At 36.7% G+C, this 25381-nt stretch overlaps 1 protein-coding gene and 1 long non-coding RNA gene across 3 annotated transcripts in view; both read right to left on the reverse strand.

Annotated features, from left to right (window-relative positions):
• LOC125964483 (uncharacterized) overlaps positions 1–25381 on the reverse strand; it is a 68233-nt gene that overhangs the window by 1214 nt on the left and 41638 nt on the right. The gene's annotated exons all lie outside the window — the stretch shown is intronic.
• The window catches only part of MRPL3 (mitochondrial ribosomal protein L3), a 46628-nt gene continuing 21855 nt past the window's right edge, over positions 609–25381 (reverse strand). The window contains exons 7-11 of one of the 2 annotated variants that reach the window (XR_004478913.2): positions 17032–17140; positions 15557–15634; positions 11867–11944; positions 10295–10384; positions 879–1093 (exon numbers count right to left, since the gene is read on the reverse strand). Coding sequence is in view for 1 of the 2 variants with exons in the window: in XM_004283422.4 (XP_004283470.1) it covers positions 941–1093; positions 11867–11944; positions 15557–15634; positions 17032–17140 (418 nt within the window). In the remaining variant the exon portion in view is untranslated. Of the gene's footprint in view, positions 1094–10294; positions 10385–11866; positions 11945–15556; positions 15635–17031; positions 17141–25381 lie in introns of both variants that reach the window. The other variant, XM_004283422.4, reaches the window with a different exon arrangement.

The following is a 25381-nucleotide window of genomic DNA, read 5'->3' on the forward strand; positions in this document are numbered from 1 at the left end:
GCCCATTCTCCGCAACAAGAGAAGCCACAGCAATGAGAAGCCTGCTCACCACAACAAAGAGAAGCCCCCGCTTGCTGCAACCAGAGAAAGCCCGTGTGCCACAATGGAGACTCAACTCAGACCAAAAAAAAAAAAAAAAAAAAAAAAAAAAGTTTGTTGAATGTACACCCAGGCCATTTCAAATCCCTTTTGGAAGGCATCAAGGAAAAATAATTACAGGACTTCCCCAGCGCTCCAGTGGTTAAGACTCTGAGCTTCCACTGCAGGGGGCAGACTGGATCCCTGGTCAGGGAACTAAGATCCCGCATGCTGCAGGGCATGGCTGAAAAAAAAGGAAAAATAATTACACCTGTCTTATAGTTGAGTGATCTAACTAAAAAATAACTATACCTCCCAACAGAAGTGTAAATAAGACCCATAATTTATGATCTTATTGTGTCAGGCCTTTAACTATGACATAAACATTTCTATAATCTAGATAAAAATCTCAATTCCTTTTTCTTTTTAGGACTGAGGAAATAGTTTCTTTTACCTAAATAGGTAACACCATAGTCCCCATATGATTTGACACTGTTCCACAACCACCCTTTCACAAAGACAGACAAGTCTTTAGTAAAAGAAGCTAAATTTATAAACATTTAAGATAACTTGAGAAATACATAGTAAAAAAAGGACAAAGCCCACAAATTACAAAGATTTTACTAATATGCAAACTGCCGGTCCATCTAAATTTGGCATATTCAATATACTTAACGGGTTTGCTTAATGTGGTAATTTTTTAAATGAAATTCAGTTGGAGGATGAATGATAAATTTATGCCCTTGACAAAGATAACCAGTGTGGTATGTTGTTACTAAGAAAAGAAAACATAATTCCTAGTTATATTATTGTTCTGGCTCATCAGAATTCACAGGACATGTGGGAGTCTGTCACGTCCAGGTCAGGCAAACGTAATAGAAGGTGCCCCAGGATGACACAAGTCTTCATCAAACAAATCTTCTGGTAGCTCCTCTTCATCTCCATCAGGGAAGTATGTTGGGAATGGCAGATTTTTACAGAAATCCTTATATGCAGGCAATTTAGAATCTTTGATCTGGGGGGAGGAAGCAAAGGTCTTATTAATAAGTGATACCAATTAAGTTATTTAAAGATATTCTGGTTTACTTATTCATAATCAAAGAACAGCTCTTCCTTTTTCTTTGTTTTTTGTTCTTTAATTTTCTAATGTGAATAAAACAGCTGTTATACACTGAGTTCCTTTTACTTTATATATGTATTTTTATTCCAATAAACTAATTCAATGACAGAAATATAACCTTCCTCAAGTTAATCAGCTATCTCATGAGATTAAAATTACTCTGGTTATATTTTATCCATAAACAGAACTGCCCAACAGAATAAATTATATTCTACAATTACTACATAAATATCAATTATACCCAAATTGATTTTTCAAATATAAATAACTGATATAAACTATATACCTAAATGGTATTACTATCTACATCTCAATTATTAATTTTATTATCTACTTACATTTTTATTATTCTATATTCTACCATAAATTTTTGAGCTTGGGTTAAAAAATATAAAATTTACCTAGTACTTTTGTTAGCCTTAATTCTAAGAGCACATAACCCAAAATATCAAGTTTTGTTAAGGAAATTAGCTTGTATTTAACAAGTAGTGTTCTCTTTGAGAAGCTAAGGACAGAATAGTATTTAACAGAAACAATAATAAACCCAGAAGTCTTGAAAACAGCTGTATTAGCTCTTTATATTCTAAAAATATTCTAATTACATTTGTAAATTCATTAACTGAGGAATAGTACAGATATTGATATGATCTAAAATGTTGGGTTATATTTTTGGAAAACACTGGGTTCTTTAAAGCTTCTGACTCACTCTACAGCCTTCATTCAGAGAGAAGTAAAAAAACAATTACACGTAATTACACAAACAGATTAAGATAAGGCATACTCATTTTGGCAATAAGAAATGAATAATATGGTTGAAGTAAGTACACAGCTGCTAGGAATAGCTAAGTACAGAAAAACACCTATATTAATTTTTCTCATTAAAATTGTTCCAAGAAATTATCAGTAAGTTGCCCAGAAGAAAATATACTTGTTTAACCTTTTTTTCCAATCCACTAATCTTGAGGTGAACTTTAACTTGGGGAAAAAAAGTCAAATTCTTACCAATTCAATTGTCTCAGAATTTGTAACTGAAAATAAAACCCAAGCAGATAAACAACAAAACGAACAACAAAACTTTCTGTGCAAATTTGATAACTGTGAAAATTTAGTTATAAATTGCCTAAATGGTGAATTCTCAGGTACTTTCGAATTTTTATAGATCTATTATACCCAAGAAACAGCAAGGTGATTCAGTTATACATATATACATATTCTTTTACATATTCTTTCCCATTATAGGTTATCAGAAGATATTGAGTATAGTTCCCTTTGCTATACAGTAGGTCTTTGTTGGTTATCTGTTTTATATATAGTACTTTGTATCTGCTAGTCCCAAACTCCTAATTTATCCCTCCGTCACCCCTTTCCCCTTTGGTAACCATAAGTTTGTTTTCTATGTTTGTGAGTCTATTTCTGTTTTGTAAATAAGTTCATTTGTATCATTTTTTAGATTCCACATATAAGCGATATCGTATAATATCTTTTATCTGGCTTTCTTCACTTAATATGATAATCTCTAGTCCATCCATGTTGCTGCAAATGGCATTATTTCCTTTTTTTATGGCTGAGTAGTATTTCATTGTATAAATGTACCATGGCTTCTTTATCCATTCCTCTGTCGATGGACATTTAGGTTGTTTCCATCTCTTGGCTACTGTAAATAGTGCTGCGATGAACATTGGGGTGCATGTATCTTTTTAAATTATCGTTTCCTCTAGATATATACCCAGGAGTGGGATCGCTGGACCATATGGTAACTCTGCTTTTAGTTTTAAAAAGTCTCCATACTGTTTTCCATAGTAGCTGCACCAATTCACATTCCCACCAACAGTGTAGGAGGGTTCCCTTTTCTCCACACCTACTCCAGCACTTAGTATTGGTAGACATTTTGATGATGGCCATTCTGACTGGTGTGAGGTGATACCTCATTATAGTTTTTTCTGATTTGCATTTCCCTACTAATTAGCGACGTTGGGCATTATTTTTCATATGCCTTTTGGCCACATGTATGTCTTCTTCCGAGAAATGTCTACTTAGACATTAAATGTCTTTTGCCCGTTTTTTGATTTGGTTGTTTGTTTTTTTTTGATATTGAGCTGTATGAGCTGTTTGTACATTTGGAAATTAATCTCTTGTTGGTAGCATCGTTTTGCAAATATTTTCTCCCATCCTGCAGGTTGTCTTTCCATTTTATGGTTTCCTTTTCTGTGCAAACGCATTTAAGTTTAATTAGATCCCATTTGTTTATTTTTGTTTTTATTTCCATTACTCTAGGAGATGGATCAAAAAAGATACTGCTGCAATTTATGTCAAAGAGTGTTCTGCCTGTTTATTCCTCTAGGAGTTTTATAGTATCTGGTCTTATATTTAGGTCTTTAATCCAGTTTGAATTTATTTTTGTATTTGGTGCTAGAGAATGTTTTAATCTTGTACACAGAGCTGTCCAGTTTTACCAGCATTACATATTGAAAAGACTGCCTTTTCTCTATTGTATATTCTTGCCTCCTTTGATGTAGACTGACCATATGTGTGCACAGCTTTGTTTTTGGGATTTCTATCTAGTTCCATTGATCTACATGTCTGTTTTTGTGCCAGTACCATACTGTTTTGCTTACTGTAGCTCTGTAGTCAGGGAGCCTGATTCCTCTAGCTCCATTCTTCCTTCTTACGATTGCTTTGGCTGTTTGGGGTCCTTTGTGTTTCCATACAAATTTTAAAATTTCTTGTTCTACTTCTGTGAAAAATGCCATTGGAAATTTGATAGGAAATGCATTGAATCTATAGATTGCCTTGGATAGTATGGTCATTTTAACAATACAGATTCTTCCAATCCAAGAACATCATATATCTTTCCATCTGTTTGTGTCTTCTTTAATTTCCTTCATCAGCGTCTCATAATGTTCAGAGTACAGGTTTTTTTGCCTCCTTAGGTAGGTTTGTTCCTAAGTATTTTATTGTTTTTGATGTGATTGTAAATGGGATTGTTTCCTTTACTTTCTGATTTTTGTTGTTAGTGTATAGAAGTGCAACAGACTTCTATGTATTAATTTGTACCCTGCAACTTTACAGAATTCATTGATGAGCTCTAGTAGTTTTCTGATAGCATCTTCATGATTTTCTATGTATAGTATCACGTCATCTGCAAAAGTGACAATTTAATTACTTCTTTTCCAATCTGGATTCCTTTTATTTCTTTTTCTTCTCTGATTGCTGTGGCTAGGAATTACAAAACTATGTTGAATAAAAGTGGCAAAAGTGGGCAACTGTCTTGTGCCTGATCTTAGAGGAAATGCTTTCAACTTTTTGCTGTTGATTATGATGTTAGCTGTGGGCTCATCACATATGGCCTTTATTATACTGAGGTAGGTTGCCTCTATGCCCACTTTCTGGAGTTTTTTTAATCATAAATGGATGTTGAATTTTATCAAAAGCTTTTTCTGCATCTATTGAGATGACCATATAATTTTATTCTTCAACTTGTTAATGTGGTGTATCACACAAATTGATTTGCAGATACTGAAAATTCATTATACCCCTGTGATAAATCCCACTTGATCATGGTGTATGATCCTTTTAATGTATTGTTGGATTCGGTTGGCTAGATTTTCTTTTTTATTTGGTTTGATTTTGTTGAGGAGTTTTGCATCTATGATCATCAGTGATATTGGCCTGTACTTTTCTTTTTTTGTGATATCTTTGGTTTTGGTATCAAGGTGATGGTGGTCTCATAGAATGAGTTCAGAAGTGTTCCTTCCTCTGCAATTTTTTGAAATCATTTCAGAAGGACAGGTGTTAACTCTTCTCTAAATGTTTGGTAGAATTTGCCTGAAGCCATCTGGTCGTGGACTTTTGTTTGTTGGGAGTTTTAAAATTACTGATTCAATTCCAGTACTGGTAACTCGTCTGTTCATATTTTCTATTTCTTCCTGGTTCAGTCTTGAGAGATCGCACGTTTTTAAGAATTTGTCCATTTCTTCAGGGTTGTCCATTTTATGGCTATATAGTTGCTCATAGCAGCCTCTTATGATCCTTTGTACTTCTGTGGTATTGGCTGTAACTTCTGCTTTTTCGTTTCTGATTTTACTGATTTGGGCCCTCCTTTTTTTTCATAATGAGCCTGGCTAAAGGTTTACCAATTTTATCTTTTCAAAGAATCAGCTTTTATTTCATTGATCTTTTCTATTGATTTTTTTAAAGTATCTATTTCATTTATTTCTGCTCTGATCTTCATGATTTCTTTCTTTCTGCTAACTTTAGGTTTCAACTGTTCTTTCTCTAGTTGCTTTAGGTGTAAGGTTATGTTGTTTATTTGATGTTTTTCTTGTTTCCTGAGGTAAGATTGTACTGCTATAGACTTCCCTCTTAGAACTGCTTTTGCTGTGTCCAATAGGTTTTGGATCATTGTGTTTTCGTTTTCATGATTTTCTAAGTATTTTTTGATTTACTCTTTGATTTTTTCAGTGATCCATTGGTTGTTTAGTGGCATACTGTTTAACTTCCACGTGTTTGTGTTTTTTGCAGTTTTTTTTTCTTGTGGCTGTTTTCTTTTCTTTCTTTCTTTTTCTTGGGCTGCATCGGGTGGCTTGTGGGATATTAGTTCCCTGACAAGGGATTAAACATGCACCCTTGGCAGTGAAAGCACGGAGTCCTAACCACTGGACCACCAGGGAATTCCCTGGTTGTCTTCTAAACTCACAGAGTTGTGGTCTGAAAAGATGCTTGATTCAATTTCAATTTTCTTATATTTACTACAGCTTGCTTTGTGGCCCAACATATGATCAATCCTGGAGAATGTTCCATGTGCACTTGAAATGTGTATTCTGCTTTCAGATGGAAGGTTCTATACATATCAATTGAGCCCATCTGGTCTAATGTGTCATTTAAGGCTTGTGTTTCCCTTAGTGATTTTCTGTCTGGACGATCTGTCCATTGATTTAAGTGTGGCGTTAAAGTCCCCCATTATTATTACTGTCAATTTCTACTTTTATGTCTATTAACATCTGCCTTATATGTTGAGGTATTCCTATGTTGGGTGCATATATATTTACAATTGTTATATCTCTTCTTGGATTGATCCCTTGATCATTATGTGGTGTCCTTCTCTCTTGTAACCGTCTTTATTTTAATGTCTATTTTGTCTGATATGAGTATTCCTACTCCAGCTTTCTTTTGATTTGCATTTGCAATGGAATATCTTTTTCCATCCCTACTTTGTGTGTCTCTAGATCTGAAGTGGGTCTCTTGTAGACAGCACGTATACGGGTCTAGTTTTTGTATCTATTTAGCCAGTCTATGCCTTCTGATTGGAGTATTTGATCCGCTTACATTTAAGGTAATTATCAATATACATGTTCTTATTGCCATTTTGTTATTGGATTTCTGTAGGTCTTTTGTCCCTTTCTTCTTAGTTCTCTGCTCTTGTGATTTGATGACTATCTGTGTTACGTTTGGATTCCTTTTTCTTTATTGTGTGTATATGTATTATAGATTTTTGGTTTGTGGTTACTATGTTTTAGTATAGCAGTGTGTGTGTTTATATATATAAATATATATGATTGTTTTAAGTTGCTGATCTCATTTCAACTGCATTTTAAATACCCCACATTTGTACTCTCCTCCCTTCACGATTACTGTTTTTGATCTATTTCTTTTTTTCCTTTAATTAATTAATTATTTTGGGGGGCTGCGTTGGGTCTTTGTTGCTGTGCACAGCCTTTCTCCAGTTGCAGTGAGTAAGGGCTACTCTTGGTTGCAGTGCATGGGCTTCTCATTGTGGTGGCTTCTCTTGTTGTGGAGCACGGGTTCTAGGCACATGGGCTCTAGAGCGCAGGCTCAGTAGTTGTGGTGCACGGACTTAGTTGCTCCACGGCATGTGGGATCTTCCCAGACCAGGGCTTGAACCCGTGTCCCTTGTACTGACAGGCAGATTCTTAACCACTGTACCACCAGGGAGGTCCCTGATATCATATTTCACATCTAATTGTTTTATGTATCCCTTAACTGTGTATTGTGGATACAGATGATTTTACTACTTTTGTCTTTTAACCTCCCTACTAGTTTGTGTGTGGACAATTTACCTTTATCATGTTTGCCTTTACCAGTGAGCTTTTCCATTTCATAATTTTCTTGTTTCTAGTTGCGGCCTTTTCTTTTCCCGTTAGAAAAGTTCCTTTAGCATTTGTTGTAAAACTGGTTTGGTGGTGCTGAATTCTTTTATCTTTTGCTTGTCTGTAAAGTTTTTGATTTCTCCATCAAATCTGAATGAGGACCTTGCTGGGTATTCATGGCTGTAGATTTTTTCATCACTTTAAATACATCATGCCATTCCCTTCTGGCCTACAGAGTTTCTGCTCAAAAATCAGCTGACCATCTTATGGGAGTTCCCTTGTACATTATTTATACCTTTTCCCTTGCTGCTTTTCATATTTTCTCTATCTTTAAGTATTGTCAATTTGATTACTATGTGTCTTGGTGTGTTTCTCTTTGGGTTAATCCTCTATGGGACTCTGCGCTTCCTGGACTTGGGTGATTGTTTCCTTCCCCAGGTTAGGGAAGTTTTCAGTTATTATCTCTTCAAGCATTTTCTCAGGCCCTTTCTCTCTCCTTTTTCTAGAATCCCTACAATGGGAATGTTAGTGTGCCTGATGTCCCAAAGTTCTCTTAAACTGTCCTAATTTCTTCTCATTCTTTTTTATTCTGTTACACGGCAGTGATTTCTACTACTATGCCTTCCAGTTCACTGCTCTATTCTTCTGCCTCATTTATTCTGCTACTGGTTCTTTCTAATGTATTTTTCATTTCAGTTATTATATTCATCTCTGTTTGGTTGCTCTTTATATATTTTCTGACTTTGTTAAAAACTTCTAATTTCTTGCTCTGTGCATCCATTCTTTTCCCAAATTCCTGGATCATCTTTACAATCATTACTCTGAACTCCTCGAGTACACTGCCTACCTCCACTTCACTTCACTGTTCTTCAGGGATTTTATCTTGTTCCTTCATCTGAAACATATTCCTCTGCCGCCTCAGTCTGTCTAAATTTCTACTTGTATTTTTATGTGTGTGGTAGGTTACATTTCTCAACCTTGGAGAAGTGGGATGTCCTGTATGTCCCAGCAGTACACTTCCCTCTCATCCCTGAAGGATCAGGGACCAGTCTGTTTGCAGACCCAGTTCCACAGGCTGTGTGATCGTAGTTTTCTTGCTTCTGGTGTCTGCCCCTGGCTGGATGGGGCTGCTCTAGAGGCTTGTGCAGGCTTCCTGACAGGAGGGGCTGGTGCCAGCCCACTGGTTGGTGGAGCTGATTCCTCACCCTCTGGTGGGCAGGGCCGTGTCAAAGGGTGTGTCCAAAGACAGCTGTGGGCTCAGGAAGTCTTTAGGCAGCCTGTCTGCTGACAGATGCAGCTGTGTTCCTGCCCACTTGGTTGTTTGCTTGAGGTGTCCCAGCACTGGAGCCTACAGGCTGTTGGGTGGGGCCAGGTTTTGGTGCTAATGACCCAAGCAAGATGTCAGCCTCCAGCAAGAGTTCATGAAGATGAATACTCCCTAATACATCTGCCACTGGTTTTTATGTCCTAAGGGTGAGCCACAGCTGCCCCCTACCTTCCCAGGAGACCCTCCAAGACCAGCAGGTAGGTCTGGCACAGGCTCCTATGAAATTACTGCTTTTGCCCGGGTTCCAGGTGCATGAGATTCTGCATGTGCCCTTTATGAGTGAGGTCTCTGCTTCCCCCAGTCCTGTGGAGCTCCTGCTATCAAGTCCCACTGGCCTTCAAAGCCAAATGCTCTGGGAGCTCCTCTTCCTGATGCCAGGCCGCCAGCTGGGGAGGCTGACGTCAGGCTCAGAACTCTCACTCCTGTGGGAGAAGTTCTGTGATATAATCATTCTCCAGTTTTTGTGTCGCCAGGTAGTAAAGGATTTGATTACATCACAAGTGCACCCCTCCTATAATCTCATTGTGGTTTCTTTTTTATATCATGTAGAATATCTTTTTTGGTAGGTTCCAGCTTTTTCTTTAATTGATGATTGTTCAGCACTTAGTTGTGATTTTGGTGTGCTCAAAAGAGAAGGTGGGTTCAAGGTCCCTCTTCTCCACCATCTTGTCCCGAATTTGCTGGTACACGTTTTTGTGCACTGAATCTTATCCCTGGCTTTATTATTTCCCTGCCTTCAGGACTCCCTCTCATTCTTTTTATATTTATGTATATCGGCAAATCAGTTCAAACACTTTTTAGGGAAGCTGGAGGTAGGACACACACACACAAAAAACAGGCAAATCTGAAAATAAACTTAAATTATAAATTAGGATATAGGGACAAGCACACACAAATATTACAGTACACTATGCTGTAAATAACAGTTCTTTAGGCTCTCTTAGTACATTAGTGAATCCAAAGAACAAAAAGCTTACATTAATTAAACAGGTTGGTTATCCCTAAGACTATCTTACTAACTTTAGAATGAATGACAGGCAGCCCTGTACTCTGTACTCTGATGGAACCAAAAGCTCCTGTGCAGTGAGTGGGTGCCAGTAAGGCTGCCTGTCCAGCAGGACGAGCCTCAACCTCCAATGGCAAGGGGCTTATTCACCTGCTATGGGATCACTGGGAAGAATGGACAAAGTGGGGTGACTGTTTTCAGAAGATTTACCAAACTTTTGGCATTTAAAACATAAGCCCACAAAAAACTCCCCCAAACCCACACCTTAATGTTTGGGACAGACATTTAAGGTTACAAAAGACCGTTAAAAGGCACTATATTTCAAAGATTTTTTTTTTCAAGATGAGTTCTTTTATCAAAATCTGTTTGTTGGAAATATATTCACCTAGTGTGTTAACAGTTCAAAGTGTCTAGACATTTCTCTGATGGTATCGTTTCTCAAAATGTATTTGGACTCCTCTTTTGGAATTGCCTTCAGTGTACCTTCTGAATATCTTCAGTGATAGCAAGCCACCATCCATTAAATGGATTGAGTTTCTGGAGGCAATCTTTATTGAAGTGCGTGGAAAAATCTGAGTAATAAGTGTTGTTGATTATAAACTATTTATAACAGCCAGATCAGAACCCTGCACATATGGTTTTTCAAGGCAGTTCACCTGTTCATCCCTGCTGGAGTCAAGGAAGATGCTGAGGTGAACCTGAGGAGTCACAGCAACAGTGAGGCTCAGCTGGAAGCCAGCCTAGAACTGTATACAGCAAATGGGGAGAAAAGGAGGATTTGACAATGTTTAAAACTTCATCTGCTATCCAGTATAATTTATTATGAAAAATGATCATTTTCCTTTTTTCTTTTTTATTAGGTTGTTATATTTATAACAATGTAATAAATCTGGAGGTAGGAATACACTGAATTATGAGGCCAAAATGTTAGGAAAAGCACAATGACAATGTGCTGGCTTCAAGTACCTGTTACTATGTACATGACTTGGGTCACCAGGGGCCTGAAAACTTACTTAAACCTAAAAAACTGCAAACTTAAAAAAAAAAAAAAAAGACCAAAAAATCCTGCAAGAATTAATCAAATGCATTTTTTCTTTAAAAAAAAAAATGAGAATACTCTAGTCAAAAAAGTGAGGAGTTCCAGAAAGGGAATTTTAATTACTGTAAGACTGAAACAAATATTGTACCTTATGCTAGTAACGGAACCTACTTTAAGAAATGAAAAGAAGGGGCTTCCCTGGTGGCGCAATGGTTGAGAGTCCGCCTGCCGATGCAGGGGACACAGGTTCGTGCCCTGGTCCGGGAGGATCCCACATGCCGTGGGGTGGCTGGGCCCGTGGGCCATGGCTGCTGAGCCTGCGCATCCAGAGCCTGTGCTCCGCAGTGGGAGAGGCCACAGCAGTGAGAAGCCCGCGTACCACAAAAAAAAGAAAAAAAAAAAAAAGAATACATAGAAAAAGACAGGTTTTTTGAAAAATCTGAGGGTTAAGTTTCAGCCTAATTTTGTTGTTATTGTTGGAAGAGTAATGAAGAATCTATTTTGGGGAACTGCTGGTATCACTTCAACTACAAATTTATTTTCAGAATGGAAAATTCAAAAGTGATGTCTCATTTTGTATTATGTTGACTTAAATCCCACGTTGAATATTTATTTTGTATTTTATTTGATGGAAATAAATCTCTGAGAGCTTAAGAATGTTTTTTCAAGTCTATCTTGTATAACATATTTTCTTCTCTTCATGTTTTGAACATAAAAATGTATTTTTAAAGAAAACAGAGCAATGCTAGTAATAATAATAATAATAAATCTTTCCTTAAAATGTCCACCTCAAACCACCTTTCTTGTTGATTCTCATTTCTCATTTTATTTCCACCACATATACTTCTGGTTCCCATGTCAAAGTACTCTTAAAAAATGAAAAAGTTATTTTTTGGAAGGATAGAGATATATTGATATTTTTGCAAGTAGTTTTGCTAATATCCTTTTGTATTTCTAAAGAACCTCTTACTGGACCTACCCTTTCTGCAGGTTTATGGTTTTAGAGACATAGGCTATAGGTTATTTTGTGCAATTTTCTCACTCAGGTGCTACTAAAAAGCAGAAAAAATAGCAAAGAACATGTCGAGAAACAGCTACTTATTTTCAAGACACATTTATGGGTGAGAGGAGAACTTATGGCACACATCCACATCTCTGAACAAGGGAAAATAAAGAGAGTTATACATACCTTTACTAAGCAATTTTTGTGTCCAGGTACAGAGCCATTTACATAGATTATATTGTGCTTTGTGTTTATTCTCCACACCTGAAGTGGAAATAAAATCAAACCTTAAGAGTTAAAAATATTAGAATATACTTATATCAATACAAACAAAAGCTGAGGCTATAAGTAGCCTGTAAAGAAATAATCATGTTAGCCCCTCAAAATATTGAATGAGAATAAAAATTTCAAATCCTATGGATGACTTGTACTGTAATACTATAACAGATATGTCTCATGTAAGTGGTAGAAAACTCTCATTTTAAGTATAAATGTGACTGAACGATCAAGACTACTTCGATATTTCAATATTCTCCTGGCACCATTAAGAATAACACATTTTGAGCTTATTTTTGTGTATGGTGTTAGGGAGTGATCTAATTTCATACTTTTACATGTAGCTGTCCAGTTTTCCCAGCACCACTTATTGAATAGGCTGTCCTTTCTCCACTGTACATTTCTGCCTCCTTTGTCAAAGATAAGGTGACCATATGTGTGGGTTTATCTCTGGGCTTTCTATCCTGTTCCATTGATCTATCTTTCTGTTTTTGTGCCAGTACCATACCGTCTTGATAACTGTAGCTTTGTAGTATAGTCTGAAGTCTGGGAGCCTGATTCCTCCAGTTCCTTCTTTCGTTCTCAAGATTGCTTTGGCTATTCGGGGTCTTTTGTGTTTCCATACAAATTGCAAAATTTTTTGTTCTAGTTCTGTGAAAAATGCCAGTGGTAGTTTGATAGGGATTGCATTGAATCTATAGATTGCTTTTGGTAGTAGAGTCATTTTCACAATGTTGATTCTTCCAATCCAAGAACATGGTATATCTCTCCATCTATTTGTATCATCTTTAATTTCTTTCATCAGTGTCTTATAATTTTCTGCATACAGATCTTTTGTCTCCTTAGGTAGGTTTATTCCTAGATATTTTATTCTTTTTGTTGCAATGGTAAATGGGAGTGTTTTCTTGATTTCACTTTCAGATTTTTCATCATTAGTATATAGGAATGCCAGAGATTTCTGTGCATTAATTTTGTATCCTGCCACTTTACCAAATTCATTGATTAGCTCTAGTAGTAAGCTCAAAATGGATTAAAGACCTAAATGTAAGGCCAGAAACTATCAAACTCTTAGAGGAAAACATAGGCAGAACACTCTATGACATAAATCACAGCAAGGTCCTTTTTGACCCACCTCCTAGAGAAATGGAAATAAAAACAAGAGTAAACAAATGGGACCTAATGAAACTTAAAAGCTTTTGCGCAGCAAAGGAAACCATAAACAAGACCAAAAGACAACCCTCAGAATGGGAGAAAATATTTGCAAATGAAGCAACTGACAAAGGATTGATCTCCAAAATTTATAAGCAGCTCGTGCAGCTTAATAACAAAAAAACAAACAACCCAATCCAAAAATGGGCAGAAGACCTAAATAGACATTTCTCCAAAGAAGATATACAGAGTGCCAACAAACACATGAAAGGATGCTCAACATCACTAATCATGAGAGAAATGCAAATCAAAACTACAATGAGATATCATCTCACACCAGTCAGAATGGCCATCATCAAAAAATCTAGAAACAATAAATGCTGGAGAGGGTGTGGAGAAAAGGGAACCCTCTTACACTGTTGGTGGGAATGTAAATTGATACAGCCACTGTGGAGAACAGTATGGAGGTTCCTTAAAAAGCTACAAATAGAACTACCATATGACCCAGCAATCCCACTACTGGGCATATACCCTGAGAAAACCATAATTCAAAAAGAGTCATGTACCAAAATGTTCATTGCAGCTCCATTTACAATAGCCCAGAGATGGAAACAACCTAAGTGTCCATCATCGGATGAATGGATAAAGAAGATGTGGCACATATATACAATGGAATATTACTCAGCCATAAAAAGAAACGAAATTGAGCTATTTGTAATGAGGTGGATAGACCTACAGTCTGTCATACAGAGTGAAGTAAGTCAGAAAGAGAGAGACAAATACCGTACGCTAACACATATATATGGAATTTAAAAAAAAAAAAATGTCATGAAAAACCTAGGGGTGAAACAGGAATAAAGACACAGACTTACTAGAGAATGGACTTGAGGCTATGGGGAGGGGGAAGGGTAAACGGTGACAAAGCGATAAAGAGGCATGGACATATATACACTACCAAACGTAAGGTAGATAGCTAGCGGGAAGCAGCCGCATAGCACAGGGAGATCAGCTCGGTGCTTTGTGACCTCCTGGAGGGGTGGGATAGGGAGGGTGGGAGGGAGGGAGACGCAAGCGGGAAGAGATATGGGAATATATGTATATATATAACTGATTCATTTTGTTGTGAAGCTGAAACTAACATACCATTGTAAAGCAATTATACTCCAATAAAGATGTTAAAAAAAAAATTTAATCACACACACACACACAAAAAAAAGAATAACACATGAAAATTCAATTTTATTTTATTCTTAGTTAACATGAGCTTGCTGCAACTAGAAACTGGGAAGCCGCAACCTCTCTGGGTCTAATTTTTTTAAAAAGTGTGCTGAGCAGATGGCCTTCAAACAGATCTTCATGTGGGAAAAACATTTACACAAATGAGAGAACAGTCAAGAAATGGTATTGAAAAAGTATTTGGGGGTAAAATCAAGTTTGACCCATAGCTCACGGCTAAACGTTAAATACTAGGGCAACTGAAATCTCTCTCCTGTCACACATATGCATACATGAAAAGAAAATGCACAAAGACAGATACAAATGGTTGTCTATGGCAAGTATAAATGTAACAGAAGAGGGGAAAAAAAACCCCTTAGATTTAATTATATAAAATTTTAAAAACTTCTGCTGGTTAAAATTTATAAATAAAATACATCTAGAATACAGAATGAAAGAATATGTACCAAAATGTTACCAGTGGTTGTCTTTGGGGGTTGTTCTTTTGAATGACCTATTTTCTTTTTTGTACTTTCTATACTTTTCACACATATAGACAGATTAGTTGTTTTAATAAAAATATAATTACATGGCACCTATTATGTACAACTCATTTTCACTTAGATATTACATATGTTCCTCAAGTTAGCAGTGAATTTAACTCCCCGCCCCTTTTAAATATATAATTATTTTACAAAAATGGATATATACCACATGCTTTTTTAGTACTCTATTTTCCTATTTTGATTGTCTCCTATTTTGTCTTCCTCTCTCCTATTCCTCACCCACATCCACCCACACATTTGACATTTAATCGAAAGCAATATGATATATAACCATCTACTCTTCTCTGTGCTTACATGGCATGGTGACATATACATGTAGGGAGTTTCTGTTTACTCTTTTATAAGAGTATTATACGTAATGCTCTGAATCTCTATTTTTTCATGCAACAACACTGTGGAAATCTTCCAGGTCAAATAGTAGACAATTAACTTTTTCTTTTTAATGAGTGCATTTTCCATGGCTTGCATGTTAAATGAACATATATGACAACTCCAACACACACACACACACACACACACACACAGAGAGTACATGTTTCCCCCACCCCTCAATAATTGTAAAACCTATTAGAACCACCATACGCAGACACACGTTAAATATGTATGCTGGTGCGTTTGCCTTTAGGCACTAATTTAACCACTCCTATAAAAAGCCACTCCAGAAACTTACTTTCAGTCCAAATGCTGTCCTATCTATGTTCCCCAATTGCCCAGGCATTTTGGTTCCAGGCCAGACTCTGGCAACATCCTAAAGGAGAGAAACAAAAGTAGCACTTTTAAGCAGTATTCTCAATTTCGAACAGTACCAATCAAACCAAAATGCAAATAAGATATGTCATTAAAATGTTTTATTTTTTCCTCCATTTTGCTAGCCCCCAGTAAAGAACTAAACATGGATTTAGTCACATTTACCCCTAGAGAATTCCCTTTCTAAATTAGATTAGGACAAAAAAATATAGACTAAGAACATATTTAGGAGAAAAATTCAGTAACAAGAGAGCAGCAACTGAGCCAATAATGGCTGAGAAGGACATAAAAACATGTCACACCACCATTCAAAGAAAAAATGGACTGCCTGGCCTGTTTTCACAAATCTTCTGTATTAACTGACTTGGACTCCATCCAGTCCACAGCTGCTGGAATGGTCCTACTCTCCCACCCTGGCTTTTGATGTTACTATCCTTCTGCAAAGTGACTAAAGGAGAGAGTTAGTTACCACCAATAGTGAAAAACTTAGCTTCCATTATCAATATATTCACTTATCTGGTCAATCCTATAATTCACAGAAAATTATCTCAGAATGGCTAACTAACACTCAACACATGCACATAGTACATTTTAAATTTAGACTCTGGGTATACAGCCAACAACTATGTGTTCACAAGTTACTTGAGTTATTAGTCCACTCTAGTCCCCCACTTCAGTGAGGTTCTGTTACTCATTTGAAATAGTTATGTTCATTTTCTAATTATATTCCATTATGGATTCCCCCCCATTTTTATTTTACTTTGAATTTGTAAAACATTAACATGGTTCCAAAGTAAAAAGTATTAACAAAAAAGTATATCTAGTTAAGTGCCACTCCTGAGCCCTTCCATACTCTTCCCACCCAAGAGTAAGAATCCCCCAGGCTCTTTATGATACACCTCTGGGAGAGATATTCAGTAGGACTAAATTAGCAGTACAAATCTCCTTCTCTCCTTCCTATGCTCTTATTGTCTATTTCTCCATTTTTTCTCTATTACTTTCCCCTTCATCATTATATTGTCCTTGACAACTTTTCCCAATGGTCTCTTCTAAGGCAAAAACAAATCTGTGAAGGAAGCAGTGTGGGAAGATGGCAGGGCATTCTGATCCCTGATCACTTACAGCTGACTTCAGAGTGTAGGATGGGAGACAGAGATGGGAAAGAAAGTAGGCAGACAAGTACTGAGAACACTGGCCGTAAGTACGTAGGATATAACCAAATGATTCAAGTCTGGCTCTGGAAAGTAAGGCCAGGACCCATAAATGTGTGACTTTTATTAGGACCCACCTGGAGTAAGATTCAAATAATGTGACTTGATCCCAAGGACAGACTAAAGCACCATATACACAAAAGCTGAACCTTTAGTACTAAAAAGAGGATCACTAAGTTATACTTACACCAGTTGAAATAGCTCCAGGCCTTCTGTGGGTTTTTGTTTGACCGTGAGTAGCTGGCTGGCCTTTAAATCCCCATCTTTTCATGACACCTTGGAAACCTTTACCAATACTGAACAAGATAAACATTAGAATTTACATAATGAACAGAGGATAAAATACCCCCAACTGTATACTTTGATAGTACCTTAGAGTTTTTAGCTAAGTTCCTTATCCAAATAACTAGAAAAGGCCATACAAGCAAAACTACAAATGAACATGCCTTTATCTCTGTCCTGGTTTGCACCCCTTCCTGGAGTCTCATTCTACATAAAATGATTAGTTCAAGATTGTGAGACAACAGCAAGCTAAGCAGTTCTATCATCCTAATCCTATGACACACACAGTAAAAGTGGGACATTTTATAAGCTCAAAGTACTTGTAAGCAATGCAGCAGGCCACCATTAAGACCCCCACCTTCTGTAAAGCAACTATACTCCAATAAAAATTAAAAACAAAAAAAACCCCTGAATAAACCCACCTCCTGGTACACATGCCCCTGTGTGATCAATCACCTCCCCTTGAGTCTGTGTGGACCTAGCAACTCACCTCTTAAGGAATAAACTATGGCAGAAGAGATGAGATGTCACCTCTGACTCTTGGTTACAAAGACACTGGCTTCCATCTCTGCACTCTCGGTTCTGAAGGAAGCCAGCTGCTATCCTATGGAGAGTTATGCAGCAAAGACCTCTCTAGCCAGCAACTGTGGACCTGACGCTCACCAGTGGCCATGTTAATGAGTTTGTAGGCACTTCTTCCCAAGTTGAACCCTGAGATGACCACGGCCTTGACTGTTGCCTCGGCTGCAGCTTCGTGAGAGACCCTGAGCCAGAGGCACCCAGCTAAGCTGTACTGGGAGTTACGACCACAGAAACTGTGAGGTAATAAATGTTTGTTGTTTTAGGCTGTTGTATTTTAGGGTAATGTGCTAGGCAGCAATATACAATACAACACAAAATAAAACAGTAATAATGCTCTAAATGCTGAACAAGTTTAGAAGATGGATCTTGGTTTCAAGGTTTGAATCAGAAGCCAATGGAGAAATAAAATCAGAGAAAAAATCTAATATTTCAATTTTTAAACAAAACCATTCTATTTTCAAATTCTGCTAACTAGAGAAACATTATGCAGTGTAGGTAGAAACGACACTAAGGTTCAAGCAGCATTAGAGTTTATCTCTGTCAAATATATCAGGACAAATGATACAAGGAAAGGGCTAGAATGAATTGTAAGACTCTACCAGCCTTAGTTTTATAGACTCTTAAGATGAACACTTTTTCCACCTTTCATTAGATAATATGTCAACATATTTTTCATGCTGTGTTCCCTTAATTTAATAAAGCTAGCTATCATTAAATAAATAGTGCCCAGTTCAGGACATTTACAAAAAGGACCAATAACAAAAGATTTTGAAAACTATGTAATTTCCACAAGGACTTTGCTATGCATTTAACAAAGAATTATCAGAGAGTAATGGATTGAAGTAAGCCCACATGACTAAGATGGTTTGTTTTAGATAACTCAAGAAACCAGCATAAAAATAATACGAATATGTATAGAATATAACAGTCGAATAATATATCACATGTCAAAAGTTATTTGTATATGAATAATTTAAATGTAGTTTTCACATTAATCAACTGAACACATCACATGGAGTACACTGACCAGCACACCTTGTTTTATTATGCTCCGCAGATACAGTGGTTTTTACAGTTTGAAAGGTTTGTGGTAACCTTCTGTGATCAGATAATGATTAGCACTTTTTGGCCATGAAGTTGTTTTTTTTTTAAAATTTTTATTGGAGTATAGTTGCTTTACAATGTTGTGTTAGTTTCTGCTGTACAGCAAAGTAAATCAGATATACATATACATATATCCACTCTTTAAAATTTCCTTCCCATTTAGGTCACCACCTACTCAAGAGCATTGAGTAGAGTTCCCTGTGCTATACAGTAGGTTCTTATTAGTTACCTATTATATATATAGTAGTGCATATATGTCAGTCCTAAACTCCCAATTCATCCCACCCTACCCTTCCCCCCTTGGTAACCGCAAGTTTGTTTTCTACATCTGTGACTCTATTTCTGCTTTGCAAACAAGTTCATCTGTACCATTTTTCTAGATTCCACATATAAGTGATATTATACGATATATGTCTTTCTCTTTCTGACTTACTTCACTCTGTATGACAATCTCTAGGTCCATCCATGTCGCTGAAAATGGCATTATATTTCGTTCATTTTTAAGCCATGAAGTATTTTTAAATTAAGGCACATACATTGTTTTTTTAGATATAATGCTATTGTACAGGCTACAGTACAGTGTTAAACATAACTTCTATATGCACTAGGAAACCAAAAGCTTGACTCGCTTTACTGCCGTTGTCTGGAACCAAACTGCAGTATCTCCGAGGCGTGCCTGTACATAATTGATTTTTTGCCTCCAAAATTCAAAATAATGCTTATGCTTGATCAAAGAGCTAAAACAGAAATTTAACATATATTCATTGAAAAGTCACTATAAACTTTGCAAGGTTAACATCTAAGAAGGCAAACTATGATAATCAAATATTTTACTGAAATTTTGCTTCAGAAACTTAAATATTTCTACTTAACGCTGAATTTTAGAATATATTGATATTTGAAAAATAAATGCTTTGCAATTTAAAAATAAAAAAGAAGTACCTAAAGAGTCATTTGAACTTATGATATTGTTTGGCAAATAACATTTTAAAAAATGTTTTATAAATTTATTTCATTTATTTTATTTTTGGCTGCACTGGGTCTTCGTTGCTGCACGTGGGCTTTCTCCAGTTGTGGCGAGTGGGGGCTACTCTTCGTAGTGGTGCATAGGCTTCTCATTGTGGTGGCTTCTCTTGTTGCAGAGCAGGGTCTCTAGGTGCGCGGGCTTCAGTTGTTTTACAGCGCAGGCTCAACAGTTGTGGTGCATGGGCTTAGTTGCTCCACAGCATGTGGGATCTTCCCAGATCAGGGCTCGAACCCATGCCCCCTTCATTGGCAGGTGGATTCTTACCCAATGCACCACCAGGGAAGCCCTGGCAAATAACACCTTAAAGAAAACAAGGGAACGGACTGGCAATGCCAAATCTAAAATGAGCATGTTTTCAAAATACGGCATTCTAACACTGGTCATTCTTGGTAGAAAGTTTGTTGGTAACATGAGTTCTCAAACTGATTCATCTCCTGCTTAAAGAGAGAGCATGCATGTGTGCACCAGTAAAAAACACTCCAGGTAAATTACAGGAAGATAATTCAGCTCATTTTACCAGCAAACGATTACAAAATCAAAGTGGTATCCTGAAACTGCTAATTACTGTCAGCCAATTACAGACTGTTTTTCAATCTAGTTCTAGAACACATCATGTTGTTATACTGTGTACTACAGGAGCCTCTTCAATAAATAACATTTAAACAAAAGGGTAAGACACACATGATGTGACAAATCACTGGCTGAATTGAGACTACGGAGAACAGAGGGCACCTGTTGCTCCACGGAGGGGGCACAGGTGTCTATTCTGTTGTTTCTCTCAGTTGTCGCCCAACTGGAGAACAAAAACAAAACAAAAAGCAAGATATGAATGAATCTACACTTAGCAAACCCACGCAGAGTTCAAACATAAGGTTTTCACAAGTCACATAAAATAATACCTTCACTTTACTAAATAGGATATAAAACACATAACGTACTTCATCTCTCCCACCCCTTTTCTGCTGCAGTTTTTAATGACAGCAGGAAAAAAACAAATAAAGGAAAATTCATATCAGCTAAGAACACAATGTTAGAAGTTCCAAATTTAGTGAAACATATCTGAAAATTAGGAAAACATAAAAAATTTATTTTATTTAGAGCATTCATACTTGCTAAAACCAAAACTTCCTCAAAAAATCTCAGAGATGCGATTTAAATTTAGGCTTTATTGCCCTTGTTTCTGGGTATATTTCCTCACTATACTTTAAGTTCATGAAGTGCAGGGATTGTGCAGCATCTAACCCTAGTGCCCTACCTAGAGAACTCAGACTAATTTTGTTACTGGCTATAACTGTGTCTTAGGAAGAGAGATGATTATTTCCTTTATTTTGTCCTGTAGTTTCCAAATGCTGTATAATGGGCTTATTTTTTATAAAAGTTTATGAAGATTATATTAAGAAAAGGCAAGGAGGGGCTTAAAGGTTTGACTGTAAGAATCTTGCAGAATAGAATGCATAATTTAGTGTTTCCAACTGCATTCTATAAATCTCTAGAGAATACTATGAATTTCATTTCCCTGTCACATTGACAAATGCCTAAATGTCTACCAGCAGACACAAAGGTTTTAATACAAACCCATCATGTATTTCCCCACTTTGTGGGAAACTGCCTTTGACTGCATGGTTCTGGATACACTTTTATATGCAGATAAAACAAAATGTCCATGAGGTGAGGAGTGCTCTCGAGTCCATCCATTCTGAGTCCTCAAGGAAATTCCTTCAAAATTCTCATCACTGAGTTTTGCCCTTGCCACTGAAGATCCCTGTAAATGCTGGGAGTCAATTTCTACTCAACTCAGTGTTGTTGTCTAAACCTATTCCATCAGTGATATAAAACAGCTCCTGAGCACACAGGTAAGTCATGGTGGAATCTTCCAGTTGCTTTGTGTCCCCTCACATACAGTTAAAAGCTGGCATGGAAGATCTGTATGGCTGTTACTCTCCAGGATGAATTTGTGACAGCATGACCTGAACTGCAGGTATTCTGTTTATGTCTAAAAACTATAAAGCTCCCATCAATATCTGGGAACATTTTTACCAACAACTGACTGCTAAGAGTGGACCGCTCACAGCTTTCTGACATCAAATCTAGCTCATTCAATAGTACGAAGAGCCAAATGTGCAGTGATTTCTTTGAGTCCTCTTACAGAGGGAGCATTTTCCAGCTGTTCTAAGTAAACCCAGAACACCAAGTTTGCTGTCCTGAGTTCAGTCTGCTCTTCTCAAAGAAGAAAACTCAAAAACTCAAATAATTCTGCAATATCATGGAAAGACACAACAGTATTACTTCTTCATTAATATAGAAAACAGTGAGTTATGCCACTTGGAAAACTGAGGGATTATTTTTTGGAAACAGATTTTTAGAATTGAAAGGAAACTTAGAATATGTGGAATCTAAAAAAGAAATGATACAAGTGAACATTTACAAAATAGAAACAGACTCACAGACCTAGAACACAAATTTATGGTTACCAGAGAGGAAAAGGGTGGGGAGGGATAAATTAGCCGCTTGGGATTAGCAGATACAAACTACAAAATATAAAATAAATAACCAACAAGGACCTACTGTATAGCTCAGGGAACTATATTCAATATCCTGTAATAAACCATAATGGAAAAGAACATGATAAAGGATATGTAATGTATAACTCAATCACTTTGCTGTACACCTGAAACTAACACGATATTGTAAATCAACTATACTTAAGAAAACAAAAACCTACATTAAAAAAAAAAAAAAAGGAACCTTAGAAACCATTTACTCCCAAACCCTTATGTTAAAGATAATGAAATCCACATCCAGAGAGGTTAAGCCACTTGCCCAAGGTCAAATGCCTGGTAAATGAAAGTATCTGGTCATGCTTTTAACCCAGGTCATACTGCCTCTTGAGAAATAGAGTAAAGCAAAAATAAAGTAGCATATCAGAGACGCATGGAGTTATTTCAAGGGCATCCTCATTACACTGTAAATTCCTGATGTAGCAGGTATTATGTATTCTTAAAATTACCTAGAGTGTTTTTTTTTGTTTTTTTTGTTTTTTTTTGTGGTACGCGGGCCTCTCTCTCACTGTTGTGGCCTCTCCCGTTGGGGAGCACAGGCTCCAGACGCGCAGGCTCAGCGGCTATGGCTCACGGGCCCAGCTGCTCCGTGGCACGTGGGATCTTCCTAGACCGGGGCACGAACCCGTGTCCCCTGCACCGGCAGGCGGACTCTCAACCACTGCGCCACCAGGGAAGCCCACCTAGAGTGTTTTGTAAAGCTACTACTTTGCTATACAAAACAGTCTAAAGTAAGAGGCAACAATTTGATGTATTAGAAAATACCACAATCTAATTCCTAATGACTTAATGTTGTTAATTCATTTAAAAAGATATTTCCTATTGAGGAAAACAGATTTTTCCTTTAAAATTTTGAAACAAATAAAAAAACAGTAATATCACCAATAGCAATAGCAGCCAATAGTCCTGAGCATTCACTATGTCCCAGATCTTGAGCTAAGAGCCTTCTGTGCATTATCTCATTCAGTCTTTAAAACATGGCTATGAGGTAGGTGCTGTAATTAGTCTTGTGTTAAACATGAGGCGACTGAGAGGTTAAGAAAGCTGTTTAGGTCACAGAGCTGCTGAAAAGTAGATCCATGCTTTCCCTAGACCACCGCTGATGAGACACTCATTTTGACTTGACTGAAGAGGGATTATTTTTTAGAGACTACTTCCCTCTACAGTTTACTCATTTTGAAAACTGTATGCTTAAAAATTTACTGCTTTGAATAGTAAATAAAGTAACTTATTAAAAATGAATAAAATTGCAAATGTGCAGGGCTGGAGAGCAATTGTTCCCTGAAGGCAGCATCCACCTTCTTTCCCTCCGAGTTCCCAGCAAACACCCACCGGTCAGAATAACAAGCTAGTGGGGAAGGCTTCCGACCATGTGCAGGCAACCTTCTCTGAACAGTGTGCAGGACTGCTCACACAGCCCAGAGTCTTTGCTTTGTTAAGAACCTACCTGGCTTTTTAATCACCTTAAGGCTCTGATGGACAATATTTCTGTACACATTTTGATATTTTAATGAAAGAACCCAAATTAACTCTCCCCAACTCCTTTCAGTTTTACTACCATGGATAACATTATCAAAGTAAGCACCTATTTTTCTATTTTGAGGCCAAAGGGTAATGAGGATTTAAAGCACACTGTTAACTTCAAAAAAAGTAAGATTACGCCAGAAATTGCTATTAAAGTAATATGATTGTGCCTGAAAATATATGGGTTGTTTTCATTAGCCCAGACTCATAGAGTTTTAGATTATCTTTCACTCAGAAAGAAGTAGCTGAATGAGCTGTTTTCTGATTTCAATCTGGGATTCAAGAAATTACTTTAGGCTTGCCACTGTCATGAATTCAAAGTTCAGTAAGACACCTGGCAGGAAAGTGCCCCCATGCCCACCGTTATGGATGCATCACCACCTGTGTCCTTCAAGTCCTTTGAGACAGGGACCTAACATTTTCTCCTAAACACTGCAGAATGCATTTTTACAGTTTTATTTTTATCTTACTTTAATTTTTTTCTGATTTCGTTCCCTAAAAAAGGAAAAATTCTACAAGTTAAAATAAGCACTGCTAGGATTCAACAGAAAACAATGGACTAAACATCCTATGTTGAGGGTAGAATCAACAGTCATACTTTATCTCACCCACTCTTTATATATTATCTAGAGAGGTTTCCTCCTCAAAACTGAGAAAGAAAGGGAAAATGTTAGGCCCCCAAACCCATCATCTATTAGAAGTTATGGTGGAATATAATTACAGAATAAGAATATAATCTTTAAAAGGGTCCTAGTATAGGAAGTGGGTAGTGGTGGTGGTGTGGGGAACGTATCAATATATGTGCTACACTTTAAATTTTATTTAGAATAAATTACATAAAACTGACATATTTCAAAGATTGGGCCTTATTACCTATTTATAGCATAATGAAAACTGTGGAAAATTATTCTGCTAGAATGGTTTTATATATTAGATGTAAAGATCTTTCCCATATAATCTAAATTTGTATACTCACACCTTTTAGATAAAAAACTATTTCTGGTTTAAAAGTAAAAATTAAAAAGAACTCTAGTAAATATATATTCACCTCACACTCTAATGCAACAATGGTAAATTTACTTATTTATATAGAAAATTATATCCAAATTCAGCACAGGTAAATACAATGTATCTTTCAGTGTAAGCAGATTTCCCAATGCAATCATTGAAAGAGGAACATTTTAAAACTTTAAGGAAGCCTTCAAGAGGGTGCTACTGTTGGTTACTGGTCACTAAAAAGAAAATGTCTGCAGACAATTTCATTCTTGAAGTAGAAAGATTCTATTAACATTGTATTTTCTTAAATTAGTACTTTTCCATATTAATTTTTCTTATTTAGTTAGTTATTTCTAAAGTATATTTAATCCAGCAATTAAAATTGAAGGTATAAGGTAAAAAACTTGAAATATAAGTATAGATTTAACCATTAAATATCACTATTACAACATGAGAAAAATGAA

This window comes from Orcinus orca, chromosome 5 (assembly GCF_937001465.1).
Source record: "Orcinus orca chromosome 5, mOrcOrc1.1, whole genome shotgun sequence".
Classification (NCBI taxonomy): Eukaryota; Metazoa; Chordata; class Mammalia; order Artiodactyla; family Delphinidae; genus Orcinus; species Orcinus orca.